The 20,157-nt window shown below is 40.3% G+C and overlaps 1 protein-coding gene across 2 annotated transcripts in view; it reads right to left on the bottom strand.

The window, feature by feature from the left end:
* The window catches only part of ttc39a (tetratricopeptide repeat domain 39A), a 31,389-nt gene that overhangs the window by 9,065 nt on the left and 2,167 nt on the right, over window positions 1-20,157 (bottom strand). Inside the window, exons 1-8 of one of the 2 annotated variants that reach the window (XM_032524790.1) lie at window positions 13,981-14,267; window positions 9,620-9,724; window positions 4,649-4,780; window positions 3,896-3,936; window positions 3,691-3,758; window positions 3,514-3,578; window positions 3,253-3,352; window positions 2,855-2,920 (exon numbers count right to left, since the gene is read on the bottom strand). In XM_032524790.1, the coding sequence (XP_032380681.1) occupies window positions 2,855-2,920; window positions 3,253-3,352; window positions 3,514-3,578; window positions 3,691-3,758; window positions 3,896-3,936; window positions 4,649-4,780; window positions 9,620-9,724; window positions 13,981-14,018 (615 nt within the window). In that variant the 5' untranslated portion in view covers window positions 14,019-14,267. Of the gene's footprint in view, window positions 1-2,854; window positions 2,921-3,252; window positions 3,353-3,513; window positions 3,579-3,690; window positions 3,759-3,895; window positions 3,937-4,648; window positions 4,781-9,619; window positions 9,725-13,980; window positions 14,268-20,157 lie in introns of those variants that run through there. The other variant, XM_032524791.1, reaches the window with a different exon arrangement.

Here is a 20,157-nt window from a genome sequence, read left to right as displayed (position 1 = left end):
TATATATATATATATATATATATAAAAACAGCCTTATAACAGCTGTTAACGTAAGTTCTACTTTACTTGTCCTCATTTAAAATACAATCAGTCAATACTTGTCTTAATTTAGCTGTAGCCGGCTTTTCACACTGTTTAGTTTGAGAGGAGGCTAACAATCCTCTGACCGCTACAACTATGACAGATTATATGCAAGCAGCACAGATCCTGTACCGCTGTATTAGCCCCACCAGCCTCCACTGGGAAGCTGACGCTAGTTTAACTAACAGCTATTTCGGCTAACCGCTAGCTGAAAGCTTGATTCAGTCTAAAATAACGTTACTCAGACAAAACACTGGGAAAAGCAGGCTACAGCTAAATTAACGCTAAGACTTTTTAATGATACAGGGCTGCCAACTTTTCCCCAAACCTTGGAGTGAGATTTGGGGGCCAACCCATATTTTGCCACGTACAAAGCAATTTCTTTGGCTCTTTCAGCATCATTATACTTCAGGGTTTAAATTGGGATTTGTTATATGTGGGGGATGGGGCTCTCCCTAGGGGGGTCTGGGGGTATGCCCCCCCAGGAAAAAATGTTGAAAAATAAACCATTAAATGGCACTTTCTGGAGAGTTTTGTGCAAAAAAATGGAGAAATCAAGTCTTGCATGATATGTGCAAAACTGTAGGGTGAAGAGCCTTTGTGTTGTTGTAGTATCAATAGGTATTAGGGCTTTTAGCATTTACTAACTTCTCATGATATATGAACTGACCCAGACAATGTGCCACACATAATGAACCACTGAAGAGACAGTAGCATATGTCAGCAACAGCTGAGAAGATTTGGGTCGGTGGGAACAGGTCCAGGGGCCCTGGTGTAGGGACCAGGGACCCAAAGTTAAATTAATGTGAGGGATCAACTAAGACCACTGAAATTCTAAAGAATGAGAACCACTGTTTGCAAAATTCTAATCCTTTAACCTTGTGTCAAGGCTCAGTAATGTTTGGCCTCATCCTCTGTGCCCCCCTTACTGGATTTACTTTTTTGGGAAAATAAAGACTATTGTTATTTATAAAACATTAATGAATTATTTACAGTTACATTTAGAGATGCACAGAGGTTAGAGAAGCACTATAGTGGCCCAAAGTTGCAGTATCGTATAGTATAGTATATATAGTAGGCTATAGCTCAGATGTGTTTCATCAGATTTCTGCTCATGTTTACAACTTTATGCACATTCAAAATATAACTCCTCCCATCTCTGTTGTCCGAGATTTGGAGAGTTGTAATATAGTCTGCTGTACATGTTATTGCTCCGCTGATATGGTGGATCTCATTCAGACCGTCTGACAGACACAGAGGACCATCTGGGTCTCTGGTCTCTGACAGAGTTTAGAGGAGGCTGTACGTTGCGCATTATCGGAGGACTACACGGATGCAACGCGTCACTGCTCCCCCACAGCAGAGCGGGTCCACCAGCCGCGCTGCTCACCTCTATTGTTACAGAGAGTGGACACGAAGCGACGGACGGGTCTGTGATACTCAGAGCTCATACCTGAAGCCGGGGAAACGCACCTGGGATGGCTCGTGAAAAAAATGTTTTCAGTTTGCGACAATTCGAAACTTCCACAGACAGGGAGCGCTCTTGAACCCCCCCCCCCACACACACACACACAACACACACACACAGTCTCTGAAAGCACAACTAGTCGATCACGAGTGGCTCAACAGGTAGATCTATAGATAAACTCATCTTTTAGAAATTTGACCGACCAGGTTGACACTTCAGCGTGAGAAATCGGGGGTGTGGCGTGTGAGCGTGTGAAACCTGTCAAATTCGTGTGTCTCACGGCCAATGCGTGAGAGTTGGCAGCCCTGTGATAATAAAGACAAGTATTGAGTGATTGTATTTTAAATGAGCACAAGTAACGGAGAACTGATGTAACAGCTGTTATATATTTTAACGGTTATTTTCACGTTTTTACATGCTGTCTCAGCTAGTTGTTAGCTAAACTAACGTAGCTTTACGGTGGAGGCTAATGGCAGACCGCTACTGTGGAGCCACAGACCGTTAATATATATATAGTTTATGTGTGGAACAGACTTTCTCTTCTTTAACTATCTATGAAAATAGACAGTGTCATCGTGCAGTGTCATAAACCCTCATACATCAGGATTATCATCTGCGCATGCGCGAATCGTGCAGGCAGAACGGATCGTGGACAGACGGTCACCATTACCTGAGTTTGAGTCAAGTCCAGAAAATAGCGACTGGAGTCTGGCTCAAGTCTAAGTCCAGGACTCAAGTACTTCATCACTACCTATTATTACACATAAAAGTAGTCAGTAACTTCAACCAATTTCCGAGTCCTATTTCATGAATGCTCAAGTCCAATTTCACAAATTCTCAAGTCCAAGTTGTGCGCGAGTTTAAGTTGAGTCACGAGTCCAGAAAATAGCGACTCGAGTCGGATTCAAGTCCAAGTACTCCATTACTGGATGATTCCACACCTTTTGAACTGTAGTGTACTGTATAGGTGCAGGGTAGGCCTATACAAGTTCACTGTGTCAAGATCATGGGTTAGGGTTAGATGTCTATATAAGACAGGAAGTGAAATCAATCAAATTATGAGCAAAATACCCCAAACAACATCCGGACCTTAATCCTCATCACATATCACTTCAGATTATTTTGTATAGTGGTTACATAAACCACACCAATAGTGACACAGTCAAAAAATAAAGACAGTTCTTGTAGCACAACAAATAGTAGTCGTAATCCAGAGAAATCAAGCATTTCTAACTCGACCCATTAGTCCTGCCAGCTGCTCCTCCCTTCAGCCATTTCTGGCTCTCACTTGTCAGCAGAACTCACCTTATTACCAGAGAAACCGACAATCTCCAGCAGCTTGAGCGTCCGTGTGGGCAACATGGAAATCATCTGCATGAAGTAAACAAGACAATTGAAAGACTAGCAGCATGCTTGCAGAGTCCTTGTGCACAAAGAGAACTAAACCCACAACCCACTGCTTGTCTGCATTTTGGATTATAGCTGATTGTACTATATATTCCTACTTGCTCTTTATGGGCTTCTGTTTAATTATGAGTATGTCAAGCATCACAAAAAATGTAGGGCAAGCAAGTATGTTTCAATCTTCTTACTTTGGTTCAGGCTTGATACTTTGTGGAAGACCTGTGTCCCACAATTCATGATGCCAAACAACTTTCTTTGACTCATGTGTGATTACAAACTTCTACTTGTCTTCTACTTACTAGATTAAAAGCTCCTACTCCCAGTTTAACACCACACTCGAAATGGTCGTGGTTGTCGCCATGAGAGTATCCAGAGGACTGGAGGACTGTGTGAAGCTCTCTGTGAGGTAAAGATAAAGGAAGCCGATTAAGAGGGACAAATGCAGGGTTTTACTAAGCAATGAGGTAGAGAGAGAGAACAAGGTCTGCTAAGAGAGTGGCTACAACACAAACACGATGAGAAGAGAACAAAAGTGATATTCTGGACTTTAGAATTCTCACTTGTATGTCTGGTAGCTGTTCCTCACTTTGATTCCCCCTTTGATGAAACTGATCATGTTTTCATCCTATACAAGAGAGGCAGCCAGAGAGCAGGAGGGGTAAGACACAGAATGAGTTGAAACAAACATGAAAGTATCAGTAGTGGTGGATTCAGTTGCAGGCTGCCTAGGTCCTGACCTGAAGGAAAGTGAGTGCTGCCCTCTGCAGGAGACACTCGGCGTAGCAAACCTCAGCATGGAGTTCCTCTGAGGACAAAAAGGATTGTGTCAGTTATCTTGAGTAAGAGTAATGGCCAAACCCAAATATATATACATGTGCCATCTGTTTTTAGGAATTATGGTGACACATATGAATCATCTTGCCGGTATAGGATTTCACTGACCTTCTGTGAAGCTTTTGGAGAAGCTTGACTTCTTGCGTTGCCTGATTGAGAAAGCACAGAACACGATACCAACCATGAGTTTTCAGTGTGATTGTTTTTAATAAAAATCTTCAGCATTATTTTTCACCAGCATAGCACTGTCCTGCGTTTTTTTGCTTATTTGTCTCTATGCAAATCAGTGACTCAGCCTCTTTCCAAACAGGATGCTGAGCTGCTGCAGGGTGAAATTACCACAAGGTGCTGACCATGCATTGCATTTACAATAAAATTGAATAGGAAAACTGCAGCTTTAAGTTCAGATCACTGTTGGTCTGAAGAAGAGTGGGTGTTTGTCTGGGTGGGCTGATCTGTTGTACTGTTAGTCCAGATCTGAGTCATGACAGAGTCTCACAGCGGCTCCGGGAGTAACAGTAACAAACATTTGTCACATTCCTTTTGTCAGTGATTGTGGATGATCTCAGCATGTTCTCTGGTTCTGGTGCGATGAAACTAATGGGAACCAGTGTTCAAAAGATACAGTATCATGTATTTTGTGTCTAAATATCTACATGTTTGATCAACTCCACTTTTATCATTGTTTATTACTTAAAAGTATTTTATTTTCTAAAATTAAAAAAATTCTGTTTGTTTCTATACTGGCCGTTCTCTGGACCGACTTGCTTTTACGAGACAAAATTATCTTCTGCAAGTGACTTGAGAGGAACTAAAAAATCCCCTGTCAGTTTATCAACGGGTCATCCTGACAAGTCTCACCGCTGACAGATGGCCTGGGCCTCCTTCATGGTGTTTCCTGCAGTCTGGATGTGGTGTGGGTCAAAGGTCATCATGGCCTGCATCTCCAGGATGGTGGCATAGGTCAAGGCGTGGTACATGCTGTCTTTGGTTCTGTAAAAAAAGACAACACATGATATTTCTTTCAGATATTGCAAGAGGAAGTTAAAGATAATAAAAATTTAGATCTGGTGTGTTGTCAGAGATGATGAAGAGAAAACCCTTTTGTTTGATTAAGAGAAAAAGTTAAAGATTTGTACAATAGTCACCTAATCAGGCAGTACAACTGAGAGACACATGGCCACAGAACATGAAAAGTTGTGGTCAGATAATCAATTCCAGCTGAGGAGATGTGTGATTGAATACTTGTAAGACTAAAGCCACAGCACTACACAGGAAAACGGTACAGGTCTATTTATAGCTGCGTTTTTTGGTTTCACGTCACACCCTGAGTTTAACAATAGTGCTTGCAGGTGATGATGAGGAGTAAAAGTGCTCAACATCACACACATTTTTTCCAGTGGAAGTACTCGTTAAAAGCTCCAGTGAAAAGAGCTAGCTGTTCCAGTTATTTTTTGAAAGAATTGCTTTACTTTAATTTTAGGAATTGGTTTAAATAGCTTTATATATTGTGTATGTACCTCTATGTATTGCATGACACACATGAACAAACACACACAAAGACATGTCAAAGTCATTGGTAAAACATAAATGCCAAGGTGTGTAGAGAAGAATGCTGTCTGTCTGCATAACTGCATAATTTCACTGCTGTTTATTACAGACGGACCATGTGACCAACCTCTGGGATGTCACTTTGAGCTCCAACCAGTTGTCTATCATAACAACTCAATTTAACCGATGAAAGTAGAGCACAAAGACACACCGCTGCGTTAATGCTGTCTAACTTCCCTTTTATTTATATTTGATAAACTTTTAGGCTGTCAGTGACATAACATTAAGCAATACATCAGGTTTTAATAATAGTCAGAGAAAAGAGTGCTGAGCTTCAACTCTTCACCTAAATTAATAATTAATATTATTAGTTCTAATACACTGACCAATCGGTAAACAATAACCAACTCAGGCACAACCAGGAAGCAACAGCAGAGAGTCAGAGAAGGCGGCGGTACAGACTGAGGTTCAGAGAGATTTGCGTGCCTTACTCCATTGTGTCACGCTTATGTAAAACGACAGTCGAAACTCAAGCTGAGAAACCTTTTAAGATAGAGCTGTGAAGTGAATTGAGTTGCTTGTAGCCGTGCTGAAAGTGGCTATGAATCCCAAATATTTCACAGCAGCACTCAGATATTTTTCAATCAGCATCATCTCAGAGCTCAAACAAAGTGGCGTTGCACAAAAGACTGATGTTCTGTTGGTGCTTTTACAGCTTATTGCAATTTTATTGCGGTGATCTACTGTATGTTGTATGCATTTTTGTCTTTTGTTTATTTATTGTATGATGTGTATTGATTGTGTTGACACCAAACTGCCCCTAGGGGACATTAAAGATATTAATATCCAACCCAAAAAAGGTCCACACCTGCCTGACAGCACTGAAGCCAGATCTCCCACATTTTTTCACAACAAGGTTCCGTGATGCAAAGGAAGAGCTGTTTTGTACTTTCTCAAATCAATAATAATAATAATTAATAGTTTTTTAATCCCGCAAGGAAAATTACAATGTTTTCAATCTGTTGTTAGAATACACATTACACAAAGGTCTAAAATAAACACACTTGCACTAATGGAGAGTTGTCAGAGTGAGGGGGCTGCAGCTGCCAATGACAGGGAAGTTGGGGGTTCAGACTTAAACCAACGACCCTCCGGTTCCCAACCCAACACGCTACAGGCTGAGCTACTGCAACCCAAAGTTGCAACTGAATTCTGAAATTAGATATTAGTAGATTTTATGTAAATAACAATCAGAAGTGGGTTAGTGGGTAAATGCAAATAATGGAACTGCAAGAACAGTGTGGTAGGTTCAGAAAACTACATCAAATTACTGTAATGCAGCCTTTAAAACCAGGAAAAACAACACTTTTGCGATTACTACATACCACTATGTCAACATAAAATCAATATATTGTCCAGCTCTATGCCTCAGTCAGTTGCTGTATTGTATACTCTATGTACTTCCTACTTCTACAGTGCACCTCTTGAATCCACTCCCTGCTACAGCTGTGAGGAATGGGGCAGGACAGCATGATGGGAGAATATGATTGCACTGTTTTGACTGTACTTGGTCTGTTGGCATGTTTGAACAGAGAGCTGGCAAATAAAGCTAAGCCTGCTGTTGGATTGTATGTTTCCACAATTTTGAGTCCACAATGGCTCCTTGACAACGACTCAAAGGAGGAGAAACATATAGCCTGTAAAAGAGTAGCAATTTAAAGAGACACATTAGCTTTGCTTATATAATTATATAATGTGGTATGAGTAGCTCACTGGTGGCGATATTGATGCATGGGCAATAGCTCAGACTACAGAGCCTCTGGTTAGAAATATTAAAGCAAATTCTTAAGTGAAATCAGATTCTTTTCACAAACCTCATCTGTATCAACTGTTTTGTTTCTTCAATAGTTCTGATAAAGTTCATCAGACATATAGTACAAGGGTGCAATTTGTATTTCAATGAATCAGTGTCTTGGTTAAAGCCTCCTGGGAATGTATCTAACTGAGCTACAATACAGGTGCACCCCTATCTATCAAATGAGTAATATTCAAAACAACTTATGTAACCAATTCTAAGCTAACCTACTTAAAACCTAGGTGATCCAAAAAGATTTAACATCCATCAATATTCTAAAATATCTAAATTCAAATATTGCATCAAGATAATAGTCCCCATAATGACAATAAGTAGCTCAGTTATTAATTCGCTGGAAAACGGATTGATGTTCAATACCCAGATATTTTTCCATGGGAAATACAAGTATGTTGTAGTTTCCTTCCACAGTCACACTCCTGGCAGACGTTATTTGAGATTCAAAACTGCCCATTGGTATGAGTATAAATGAATTAACCCTGTGATGGCAACCCTGTCTTCTCCCAATAGGGTCCAGCTGCCATTGACCATAAACAGGAAAGTAGGTGTAAAAGTAATGGACATATCATTGATTAAAGTGCATCCACATAATGAATGCTCTCTAAAAGAGTCTTGATTATTTTAGTTTCAGTGTGTTTGCTGCAGAGACTCTAGTATAAACTTGTCCCACCTGACTGCGTCAGAGCACAGCTGGAGAAAGGGAAAGGAGATCAAAGAAGAAGAGAATGGGAAAGCACACATGGACTAAAGCAAAGGACAGACAAACAGCGAAGAGGACGAGGAAAGATTTTGTCGGCCTTTCTCATTCTCAGGGCTGCTTGTTCATCCTCATCCTCTCACAATGCAGCAGATGTCAACACTCCTTACATAATATTGCATACCGGTAAGTCAGATGCCTTAAGCCATCTGCTTATTCACAAAACCCTTTTCTGAGCAGAAAACCAGAAAAATCAGAGGAGTTTGTGGGTGTTATTGGGTTTTGTATAAAACCCAACAAAACAAAGTCCTGTCTCAATTTGATAAGAGTGTTGCATTCATCTGGGCTCAAAAAGCTACCAACACAATCATATTTGCATCTTATGTTTGTTCAGGTGCACTTTATCAACTGGAAGAGGCAGCAATAGCACACACAGAGCTGTGGGAAGAATAGCGAGACGAAAATGAGGACACCCGCTGAGCTGACAGACTGTCAAGCCTCAGGAAGCAGCAGCTAAAGGGGTTGGAATTAGACAGATTTTCCTTTAGGTTGAAATGTGTCACAAATCCAGATTCAAATACTAAAACATGTTGTGGTTATGGCAACAGGGAAGACTTAGCAACAGCGTATTCATGTAATGTTGCAATATAAGTTTCAATAACAGAGTCTGAGCTTAGAAGTTAAACAAATTACATAAATTTAAACTGTTCCGACACTTGCAGCGCAAAAGGGCTCCTAACAACAACACAACACAACAAAACTCACAATGGCTATCAATCTGGTCGTATATTAATAAATAATCAAAAGGAATGTACAGGCTGATAGGAAGCCATTCTTCCTGTCTTCCTGTCTCGATGTAAGCTGGCACTGAAAAGAAAAAACTAGGCTAAGGAGTGGCCCGCAGCCCCAGAGAGAAGAGTGAGGGAGGAGAATAATAAGGGAAAGGCATAACATTTCTGATAATAGAAAGAATAAGCGGTGAACAATGGAGTAACTTGACAACGCAGTGTTGGAATACAAAACTGGAGGGAGGGAGTAAGCCGGGAGAGGGAGTTTGTGTTTGTAAATGTAACGGAAAGCAGCATGCCGATCATAAAATCATCTAATCAGCATCAGAAGCAAACACACTAGTTCCTTTATCACTCCCTGATGTGAGCACTATTATCTGTTTCTGACCTGTTACTGTGCCAAGGACACACTTTAAATGTATTGCTTGTGTATTAATTTTGAAATTGGAGCATTAAAGCAACAAAATATTGATCTAATTGCATTTAGGAAGGCAGACTCATCAGCAAACATTTCAATGTCTTAGCTGAAGAAATTTGTAATAAATCAACAAAGGTAATTCAGTATTCATGTACAGTTTTACCATTGGAGTGAAATGAAACAAAACAAAAGCACTACATCTATAGGCCTCTTTTATATCGGACAACATCTCAACTTGTCAAAGTATGAAAAGCACGGGTGTTACTAATAGCATTAATGATGTCTTTGTTCGGTTCAAGTACTACACCAGGACCCTGAAACTGAAGCAGCAGAACAGTATTCCTCCATCATCCTACATGCTACAAATGCAGTTGCTTGCAAGCATATCATTCGATGTTTTACTCTTATATTTGTCTATGAAAGCACACAAAGCCAGGTGGGTTAGAGCTCAACCAGAGCTGAGAATTGCAGCTGTATTAGCGTGTAGTTCACGTTGGTCTCGTACCTGCATCTAAGCCGGGTCTGCGCCTCCTCAAAGTCGTTTCTGAGGAACAGATCCAGGGCGGCCATGCAGTCCTCCAGAGCCAGCGACAAGTCTGACCGCAAGCACCTGCAGAACCAAAACAGACACACAATCTGGATGAAAAAAAAAATTGTGCTGAAAATACATTATAATCTCATTAATAAAATTCAAGTAGAACAATGCATTACATTTGAAATATCATTTTTATTGAACATTGATACTGTTGTTACATGTGTTGTACAAGTGCTCAGTCAGTCAAGTCAAGTGCAATACGATTTCACTGTCACATTCCCTAGAACCTTCTTGAAGAAGGTATTTTTTTCAAATTAAACTGTATGAAGAACCAAAAAAGATCCACGTCACCTTACTCTTATCTGTCATTGAATGACTTGTGTTTCCTCTTCTACAAACAACTCACTGTTTTGAGCTGTCTGAACTACTCCTAATGTTGTGTATTAGGAGTTCATTACAGAGAGCACATGCTCCTCACGTGACAACTGTATAATGTGGTAAACTCCTTCCTTCATCACAAGGCTCCCTCCTCTTTGAGTTCACTCGCTGTAGTACTTATATTAGAACAATTTCAATATGCGTTTTAGTCCTTCACTTTAGGGTGAAAACAGCAAACAGCATAAAAAAAAGAAAAATACATTAAAGCAACATTGCGTAACTATTTTACTTTACAACAACAGATTCATAATCATTTTAATGCCACACTGATGTGTAATACATAGAATGGTGCCTCTGTCATTCACACTGTGAGCCCTGATCCCCTGTTCTTGCAATGGAACTTTGGCGAGCAGGTCCAATCTCACTGGAGAAGTGCGTATCATTAAAACTTCACCACTGATTTTGGTGAAACTGGATCATACTTTTTTAGTTATGTTTTTATTTCCACAGTACAGATGAAGACATGAAAGGGGAGAGAGAGGAGGAATGACATGCAGCAAAGGGCCGCAGGTCGAAGTTGAACCCTTGGCCACCGTGTTGAGGAGTAAACCTCTATTTATGTGCGCCTGCTCTAACAACTGAGCTAACCTGGCCACAACTTGATGATATTTAATGGAGAAAATATTTTGCGTTTTTTTTGCTGATGTCCTCCGGTTTCTCTGCCTCGACTCTCTGTGATTTGTTGAGTTTTCTGATGGACAGAAAGCTTTACTTGTTGCTGAAGTAACGCTAACCGCCGCTAACCGCCGCTAACCGCCGCTAACCGCCGCTAACCGCCGCTAGCTGCCGCTAACTGCTAAATTCGTTGGTGTTTTTGCTGCTGCAGGAGCTCATCAACTAGGTTGATGATGAATCTAAAAGACTAATACTATTTTGTTATGTATTGTACTTCTTTTCTCTCTGTTATGTTATTGATGTGTTTTGTTTTTGTGAATAGGAACCCTATTTTTATTTTGTTTCATCCTAAAATGCAATGGTTTTGTGCTTTAAACTTCCAGGACACTGTATTGATCACATGAGCATGACAATTTCCCACCATTTAGTCAGTCAGTATTATCTCTTTAACTCAGCAGCGAACATTAGACAAGCGCAGAAGACTAGGACAACAGAAACTGAGCAAAACCAACTAAGACTAATGTGTATAACAGCAGTGACTAATATACTAAAATACCATTCACTTTACATTCCTGGCAATAAGAAACACAAAAAATACACTCATCACATAACAACACACACACACACACACACACACACACACACACACACACACACACTGATGCAGCTCTGGCTAATGACATGAGGGTGACTGCTGTGTTCACCATATTACCAGCAGCAAGCTGAACTTCCTGATAAACGATCGAAGAATCACAGTGACAACTGCTGTCATTGCTAACATGAAAGTTACTGTTAGTATGCGTTTGGTTTTTGTCCTCACAGTTAAGATTTCCAACACATAAAAACACACAAAGAAAAAAATAAAAACTAGTGGGAAAGTGTTTTAGACTCCACTATGATATATGAGACAATCAGTACTGTGTTGTAAATAAGTAATACATTTATAAAATGTTTACATTCAGCCATATATAATTAAGTCCCTGCTAACAATAAAAGAATGAGACGTTAAGGGATCAATACCAGAAGCATTAATAACTCTGCCAGGAACATATTAAAACAAGGTAACCGACTGTATGTGTGTATTTGTGTTACCTCATTTATTTCAAGAACAATGTTGTAGGGTCGCCATCTTCCTTCAGTGAAAACTGACTAAATCCAACCAGAGCATCCTCTACTGTGTGGCAATACTCTTCTTTCTGTTGAATGTAGGTGCAGTGACTGTCACTTTTACTTAAAACAACAAGCTTACAGAAAAACGAGGAGAGAAGCCATGTGTGGAAGCACAGCTATCAATATCAGGTTTGTCTCAGAAATCCAACTTCTGTAAGTGTTCTTGTGCTAACTCTGCATTGACTATATCCATTCCCTGGACCTTCACCTTCACCTTCACCTTCATCTCGCATTGCCAGACCTATCTCCACAGCGCTGTGTCAGAGATGGAGTATGGTCTGGCTTCACTGCCTATTTATTCTGGGATAGTGGAAAAAATGCTCTGTCTTGTTTGCATTTCTTTAAACCAATCACTACCGTCCTGGGCGGCGCTGAGTCCCAATAGTGAAGATAGCGAGAGGGGAGGGACATGCTTACTCTGTTTTGATGTCTCAGTAGTCAGTACGTGTACTCTGTGCATTGACAACAAAATTTAATATACACAAAAAAAAATCAACTTCCCTGTTGTTCAAATTGTTTAGCTGATGCAAGGCCTAATAATCAAACCAGTAAACTAATAGAAGTTACCAGTAGCATTAATGAGGATGAACATTCAGTGCCTTTGTCATTTCCTTTTATCTGGAAACTGACTCCAACTGACTCAACTAGTCCATATATAATAGTCTATATCCACAACCTTCCACTTCCAGGATTGCTCCACTACAGCCAAAAATTCATCCGTAAGTCCCTTTTTTGTTACCTTACGCTTTCATTGTGTTGTGTTGTGCTGTGCTGTGTTGTGAATTTTAAATTCCGGTCATTTCATGAGGATTATCTTTAACTTCTCCTCAGATCTCTGCAGGGTAAATTCAGTCCAATCCTGTCCAATCTGAGTTTTCCGTTGCACGACTAAAACAACTTTTGATCGTACACATGTTCCACCAAAATATGTTCCTTCCTGAGGCTGTTTGGCAGAGGCATGGGAGTGATTGTGATTGGTTTAACCCTCATGTTGTCTTCGGGTCAAGTTTGACCCGTTTTCAAAGTTTAAAACAAAAATCTGAAATAAAGGAAGTCAAAACACAGGTGAAAAATGTTGGAAAAAGTGTTAAAAAATCGATGACAAAAAATGAAAAATACCTCAAAAATACAAAAATGCCATAAAAAAACTTTGTAAAAAGCAATAAAAACGAGAGATAAGGGGAAAAAGGTTTTTCATGGTCAAAGGGAAGACAACACAAGGGTTAAAGACAAGCCAATAAACCAGAGCACGTTTCTCTCCTATCCTGGATTGCTATGTGGTCTAGCAAGACCCTCGTCGGCAGCGCTGTGGAGGAAGGACTGGCAATGCAAGACTAGGTCCCTGTTGATGGGATAAAAAGACTTTGGCAGGTTAAAGTCTTGAAGCCAATCTGAGGCCTAAGGACACAGACACCAGCACTCAGTCAGTCAGCAACAATCATCACAGTACAGGAAAATGTCCTTGAAATGAAGGGAATTGACAATTGTATGAAAGGAAGAAAAGGCATGACAACCAGCACAATGAAGAGAGTTTGTTGGATTCAGAATGTGCATACCACGCAGTGTCCCAATAATTTAATTGAACTTCAAGTCAGCTGAAATTCTGGGTTGATTTCTCTAGAGAACAACTTGCACAATGATGATCATTATCAGCGAGTTACACAAACACACATGCACAAATAAAACCACTTAGCACACAACCCCTGTTCATATACACACCCATGCATCTTCTCATGAAACCCAGAATGCATGCACGCACGCACGCACGCACACACGCACGCACGCACGCACGCACGCACAAACACACACACACACACACACACACACACACAAACACACACACATTCCTGCAAGAGTGACAAAGCATTAGTTTATCAACTGTGTGTTTCACATAGCTTTCACCACATTTGTTCCAGCTGGTATAAGATGTTTCAGAGGCCTTAAGAGGACACAAAAGAGCCACGCTGCTTCTATAACAAACCAAGCAGGTTTGTCCACATGCCTGAGCGTCACAAGAAGAACACTTATAGAACTCTTACGGAAACAGAGCATCTGACAGAGGGCAGCTGAATGACACACAACATCCAAACATGCAGCAAGTATCTTACCCATTTGAGAGAGTCTCTTCTTCTTCTGACATTTTCATCTGGCGAAGGTGTGTGTGGGTGTGTGTGTGTGTGTGTGTGTGTGTATGTGTGTGTCTGTGTGTGTGTGTGTGTGTGTGTCTGTGGCAAAGAGGGACAGAGCAGACAAAGCTGAAGAAGTGAATGAGAGCCTGAGGCCTTTCCAGCAGTGCAGTGTAATCGTCTACGTCTCTTTCTGTAGCAGCAGCAGCAGCAACAAGAGCAGAAGCAGCAGCAGAAGGGCAGTCGGGTGAGAGAAAAAGAGAGGGGGGGGGGGGGGGGGGGAGGTTTGAAGGGGACAGGGAGGGAGGGAGAAAGAGAGGAGGAGTAAGGATGCAGCAGCAATAGCAGACCTTAATAAGATTGGGATGACTATTACACATTAGGTTAGATAACACAGTCTATCTGTGCTGCCTCTAACACACACACACACACACACACACACACACACAAAAAGGCCTGTCCCACCTCTTCCGATCATGTCATGCTGCCCACTGCAGTCTCTGCTCCAATTGGTTTATCCAAAGTCAGAGGAGGGGCTAAAGGCCCACAATTCATGGCCTTTTTTGCACAAAATGTGAAACAACGAAAGGAAGAAAAAAACAAGGACAGAGTGACAGTTAAAAGAAGAAATAAGTTACAAGTAATTAATTCATGCGCAACACAAAACTTTGTGCTGCCATAGGTAAAAGAGGAAAGTGAGGCTTAAAAGATGGAAGAAGAGAGTGCTGCTGCGTAGTGAGTCTCTCAACCATCCAATCTGCTGCAGTGGCAGAGACTAAACACTGCAGCGACCAGAGAGTCCAGAAATAGAATACATAGATGCAGTACACCAGCTCAGACTGTGAATGCATAAAACCTGTAAAACCTGAAATCATGAATGAAAAATTGGCACAGTGTAAGGACTTATTGGGCCCTACTTTAACGATCTATAAGTGCACAGCGTGAAGTGCATGGCGCAGGTGCGTTAAGAGCGTGTCCAAATCCACTTTTGCTAGTTTGACGGCAGAAAAAAGGGTCCGTGTGCCGGGCGCGTGGTTCAAAAGGGTTGTACTTAGTGTCTTCATTAATTCATAGGTGTGTTTTGAGCATAACATGCAATACACCAATTAGAGAGTCATCTCCCATTCCCTTTAAAGTGCTAATTTTTATTTTTTGTCTTTTCCTTTATAGTGTTAGATATCTTTTTTGTGCGTGTAATAGGTTTGCAAAGTGAAAAAGCCCAAAGTCCATCCCAAAGGGACTTACTATCTCCAACAGAAAACACTCAAACTGCTCCAAACAGCTCTATTGTTGTCCCGCCTTCGATCCATGATGAACATGCGTCACTTTGTAACACATGTTCTACTGCTCTCCTAGCTAGTGTGGCACGCCCTCATTTTCTGCTTCTGACTGGGTAGCAGTGCTTACCTAGGTACTGCGCATGTTCAACTTCCAACAAAGATGGAAAGTGTGATGTCTCACTCTGTAGCTAAAACATAGAGCTCAACACACAGGGGGAAAAGAGGAGCTGCAGCAATGTACAGTACAAAAAAATTGTGTTTTTAAAAAATGAAACCATGTAAACCTCTAAATACAATTATGAACCTAAAAATTTGCATAATATGAGCACTTTAAAAGCCAAGCTCGTTTGTACCTTGGCGCATTGCTATTATAATGGTGGATTTGCACCGCAATATTTTTATTTGTAATCTTCTGCATGTCTTCCCTGTGTGTGTGTGTGTGTGTGTGTGTGTGTGTGTGTGTGTGTGTGTGTGTTGTGTGTGTGTGTGTGTGTGTGTGTGTGTGTGTGTGTGTGTGTGTAACAAGCCTAGTGTGTGTGCGCTGTGCATAAGCCTAGGCACATTTTACTGATGCACAAAAATAATAATAAAATGCAGGGTTATTGACTTTAGAGCAGGTTTTTGTGGGTCAATGGTGCAATCACTACCCACTGTCTCAAGATAGCAAAACGTCAATAATTCAACTGAACACACTTCCGTAGACCAGCTTGCCCATCGGCGCAAAGATGGGCGCAGGTGCATTTGCTATTTAAACGACGTGGGTGCCAGATGGTCTTAAAAAAGCAAAGACACTTGCGTCGGGTTTCACACCGTGCTGGGCTGGGTGCAAGATAAAGGCCCCATGGTGTTTGATCATAACAAACTGCAACTCACGACTCTCACATTAAACACAAATAGGCCCTTTTTACTGTGTTTTGACATGAAAATCACAGGTGTCATTATTAACATTAATAAGGGTTACACTCCATTTAGCTTAATTGTTTCAAAGCTCTGCCACTGTGTAGGTTGGTTCACAGGAAAAGCTAAGGAGCTGTCGCATTAATTACACCCGTGTGATTCCGGATGTGACAAATCAAAATGTCTGCTGCAAAAAAGTTCCATTATCTAATGTCAGAAAAGTGCAAATATCAATAATCATTTGGAAAAGTGGCAAGCATGAGTAAACACTGACAACAAATATGCCAATTGTAGCGTTCAATCAGCCCATATGAAAGGGTTTTGGAAACTAATAAAACACTCAAGGGTTTTCAAATTCTAGACTAATGTAGTTCAGCGTAAATTCTTTCAGTAAGACCTAACTTTTAATCAGTGCACTCCTAAATCATATGAAAAATTTGAATCGTGATGGAGTCCAATTGTCAAAGACTTTGTACATTTTATTGAGCTGTATAATAAATCTCATTTGCATATCTGCAAACATGTCTCTCCTGATTGAAATTAAATAGCTTTTACTCTTCTCAAAAGACACAACTATTGATCATTTTCTCACTGAATCAGGTCATTGTATGTTTCACAAAATGTCAGAAAATAGTCATAAATGTTTTTTAAGCCCAAGGTGATGTCTTCATATTGCTGTTTTGTCCAAGTAACAGTCTAAAACCCAGATATATTCAGGTTTACTATCACATGAGACAAAGACAAGCAGCAAATTCAAACATCTGAGAATCTAATAACAATGGAATGTTTGGTATTTTTGAAACATGAAACCCTCTGCTGATTTAAGAAAATATAATTTCTCTCCATTGACACACACACAAACACACACTTACATCACTGCTAACATCAAGAGAGCATAAAGATCACGCTCAGGACTGCAAAGCACTTTGGAATGAAGGGAAATCCATCTATCTTTATAGACTGTTGTTAAAAAAAAAAAAAGCTTACAGAAGCATTTTACTGTTGGAAAGAAGGACTTTCCATAAAACTGGGCTGTATATGCAGTAGTATGAGGCAAACAGGTTTTAAATTGGTGCTACATGACCAGAGAAAACAGAGAAAAGAAGCTGTGATATGAAAACATACAACTGAAAACCTACAACGACCAGAAGGCACTGTGCCGCAGCGGACCAATAAGTGTTCCCGCTGGTGGGTGACGTAATGCAAGCACGTCACAGAAAGCAATATGTAATACACAGTCTGAGTTTGAGATCTCTATCTCCGCTTCTCGACTATTTGTGTCTGTATGCGGAAGTACAATCTGTAGTTCAAGCAACAGTCCTAGAAAGGCCTGTGAGTAGGGAGATCCAGGCACTGGTAGATAGAGGGAAGTTTGACATAGTTCATGAGCACATACTACCAACATTATTATGTAACAAAGCTGGTTGAATATTGGTAAAATATCCCTTTAATTGTTGCTTCCACATCGCTCAAGTGTGTGCTGTGAGGAGCACAGACGATCATGGGTTTACGGCGGAGATAATGAGATTTGAAATGCTGCTGATGGTGGAGAATTGAATTTGACGACTTTACAACTGCAGAAATGTTGCCGCTTAAAACAATCTAGGCTTTGGCCTAATACAATAATTAGCAAATCTCTATTGCTTTTATGCAGCACACAATATGAAATCATCCCAGATATTTGTAGTGCTAATCACTGGTGTCAGAACAAAAGTGTTGTAATGACTGTTAGCATATTTCTTTATCATTCTCCGACGAAGTAAAATGAATCCTATCTACTGAGAATAATGCAGCGGGAATTAATGCATGAATTTATTCCTTACAATGTGAAATTGATTTGTCTCATGAAGCAACAAATTCATATATTGCAACACAGTCCATTAATGAAGAAATGGTTTGACATTTTTGGAAATGAGTGTTTTTGCTTTCTCTTAATCTCTGTAAACAGATATCCGCATATGATAGCAGAATCTGTAGGCAACGGGACAAGATTTTGGTATCAGAAGCGTTCTGGTTTCACTTGGTAGTCCGAGTACTAGTGACCAACCATGTTTGAGGAGGCTTTAGTTGTATGCTGGTAAACAATCTTTGTGGAGAGCAAAAGAGGCGGAACGCATTGGCAATCTCTGAATCCATCATATCATCTGACAAAGATTTAGCTCGACTTACCTCCTAAACCTAACCAAGCAGTTTTGGCGCCTAAACCTAAGTAAACTGCAACAACTGCAACCGTTTGGAAGGTCCCGTCGTACCGTGCAGACCCACTTGGAAACACTGGTCGTCGACACCAGAGGCTAAATCTTTGTCATACATAGCTGATGGGCTTTGGGAAATTGTCTGTCTTGCAAAATAGACTGGAAGACACCTGTCCAAGGGCGTAACTTTGGGTTTAACATTGGGGGGTGTTAATATTCTAACATCAAACATTTCATTTCCTGCATCACTTTGTGCATTTCTTCGTTGAAATGAAAATGTAATGGGAAAGTGCTACATTCAGCACCTTGAACCTGGATTTGTTCTACTTAGAATTAGTTGATGGCTGTGCTTTGCTCTTTTCCTTTAGTTCCCTCCCTCAGATCCAAACACAGCCAACCTCCCCTCGGGCTCACGATAAATGCTTTACATGCCTTGACAGAGAATGTGGGATTAAACTATTGAATGTGAATAAGCAAACAATTCACATTTATCCAGTCATAACTTGCAGAAAGAGAGTTGAGAGATGATTCTGAATTATTGATATGTCGAACAGCAGGGGGAAGTTGCTAGTGACCTTCTGATGGCCTTTACCTCAACATGCCACTAATTGTTTTTCAGAAAAGTCAGCTGTAATATGCAATCTGTTCACAGCAGCTCACTTTCATACATACAGAAGCGTATAACATTCACCATTGAAAAACAAATGTGGACACCTTACCTCGTACTAGTGAGAAAATAACTCATCATTTTGGGAAAAGATCTAATTACGAGATCCTATTTCTTTTTTTGAGAAGAGATCTCGTAATTATGAGTTCCGCAGATCTTGTAATTATGAGTTTGTATCTTGTAATATTGAGAAAAGATCTTGTTATTATGAGATGAATGCATTTTCACAACAACAGAAAACAGCTCTCTTGTGTGAAGCTTTCAGGCTAGCTGATGCCATGGTAGCAAACAGGCCTCCGTCTCCCCTGTTCAGTTTAATCCGTTTTTATTTTGGTTTGAGTTTGAGACGTTTGGAGATGTTAATGTTAATGTCTTAAAGTGTAATGGACGGGATTGTTTTCAGTTTGTCGACTTTGCGCAGGCACCTCAGGACTTTGCGGTTGTTCCGGCAGAAAGCCCATTCTGTTCTGTTGGACATTTTAGTGTTTCTGCAGGATCACTTGAACAGATGTGGCATGCTTCAACACATTAACTAATACTATAAAGTTCCATTAGAAGGAGAACGCTAACTTAACCCAGCTGAAGCTAATGTAACCTCGGTGGTGATGTTGATCACTGAGCCGTGGCCCACTCACAAGACCAGATATGCCGCCTTCCTACGAGATAGGAATTCATAATTATGAGATCTTTTCTCAAAACTATGACTTATTTTCAATATTACGAGATAAAGTGTCTACATTTTATTTTCTGTGGTGAATGTAATACGCTTTCATACATCCAGGTTTGCAAAACAATAATAAAAAAAAAATAACCAAGCACTGTGAAAACATTTGGTAACACTTTACTTAAAGGTATCTACATAAGAGGGACATGAAACTGTCATGAACACATGAACCCTAACCATAACCTCAACCTGTCATGACAAGTTAAAAGAAGCGTTATGCCATAAACGTTTATCATTTGTTTATAATGTTTATGACACGTTTGTGACAGTGTCATGTCACTCTTATGTAGATACCTTCAAGTAAAGTGTAACCAAACATTTTTAAGAAGAATTTTTACAAGTGGCAGGACATCAGTGGGTTTCTCAGAGCATTTTTTTTTTTTTTTTGCAATCTTA

The sequence above is a fragment of the Etheostoma spectabile genome, chromosome 9, assembly GCF_008692095.1.
Source record: "Etheostoma spectabile isolate EspeVRDwgs_2016 chromosome 9, UIUC_Espe_1.0, whole genome shotgun sequence".
Classification (NCBI taxonomy): Eukaryota; Metazoa; Chordata; class Actinopteri; order Perciformes; family Percidae; genus Etheostoma; species Etheostoma spectabile.
The sequence above is the reverse complement of the archived record's forward strand: the minus strand, read 5'-3'. Positions and strand labels throughout refer to the sequence as shown.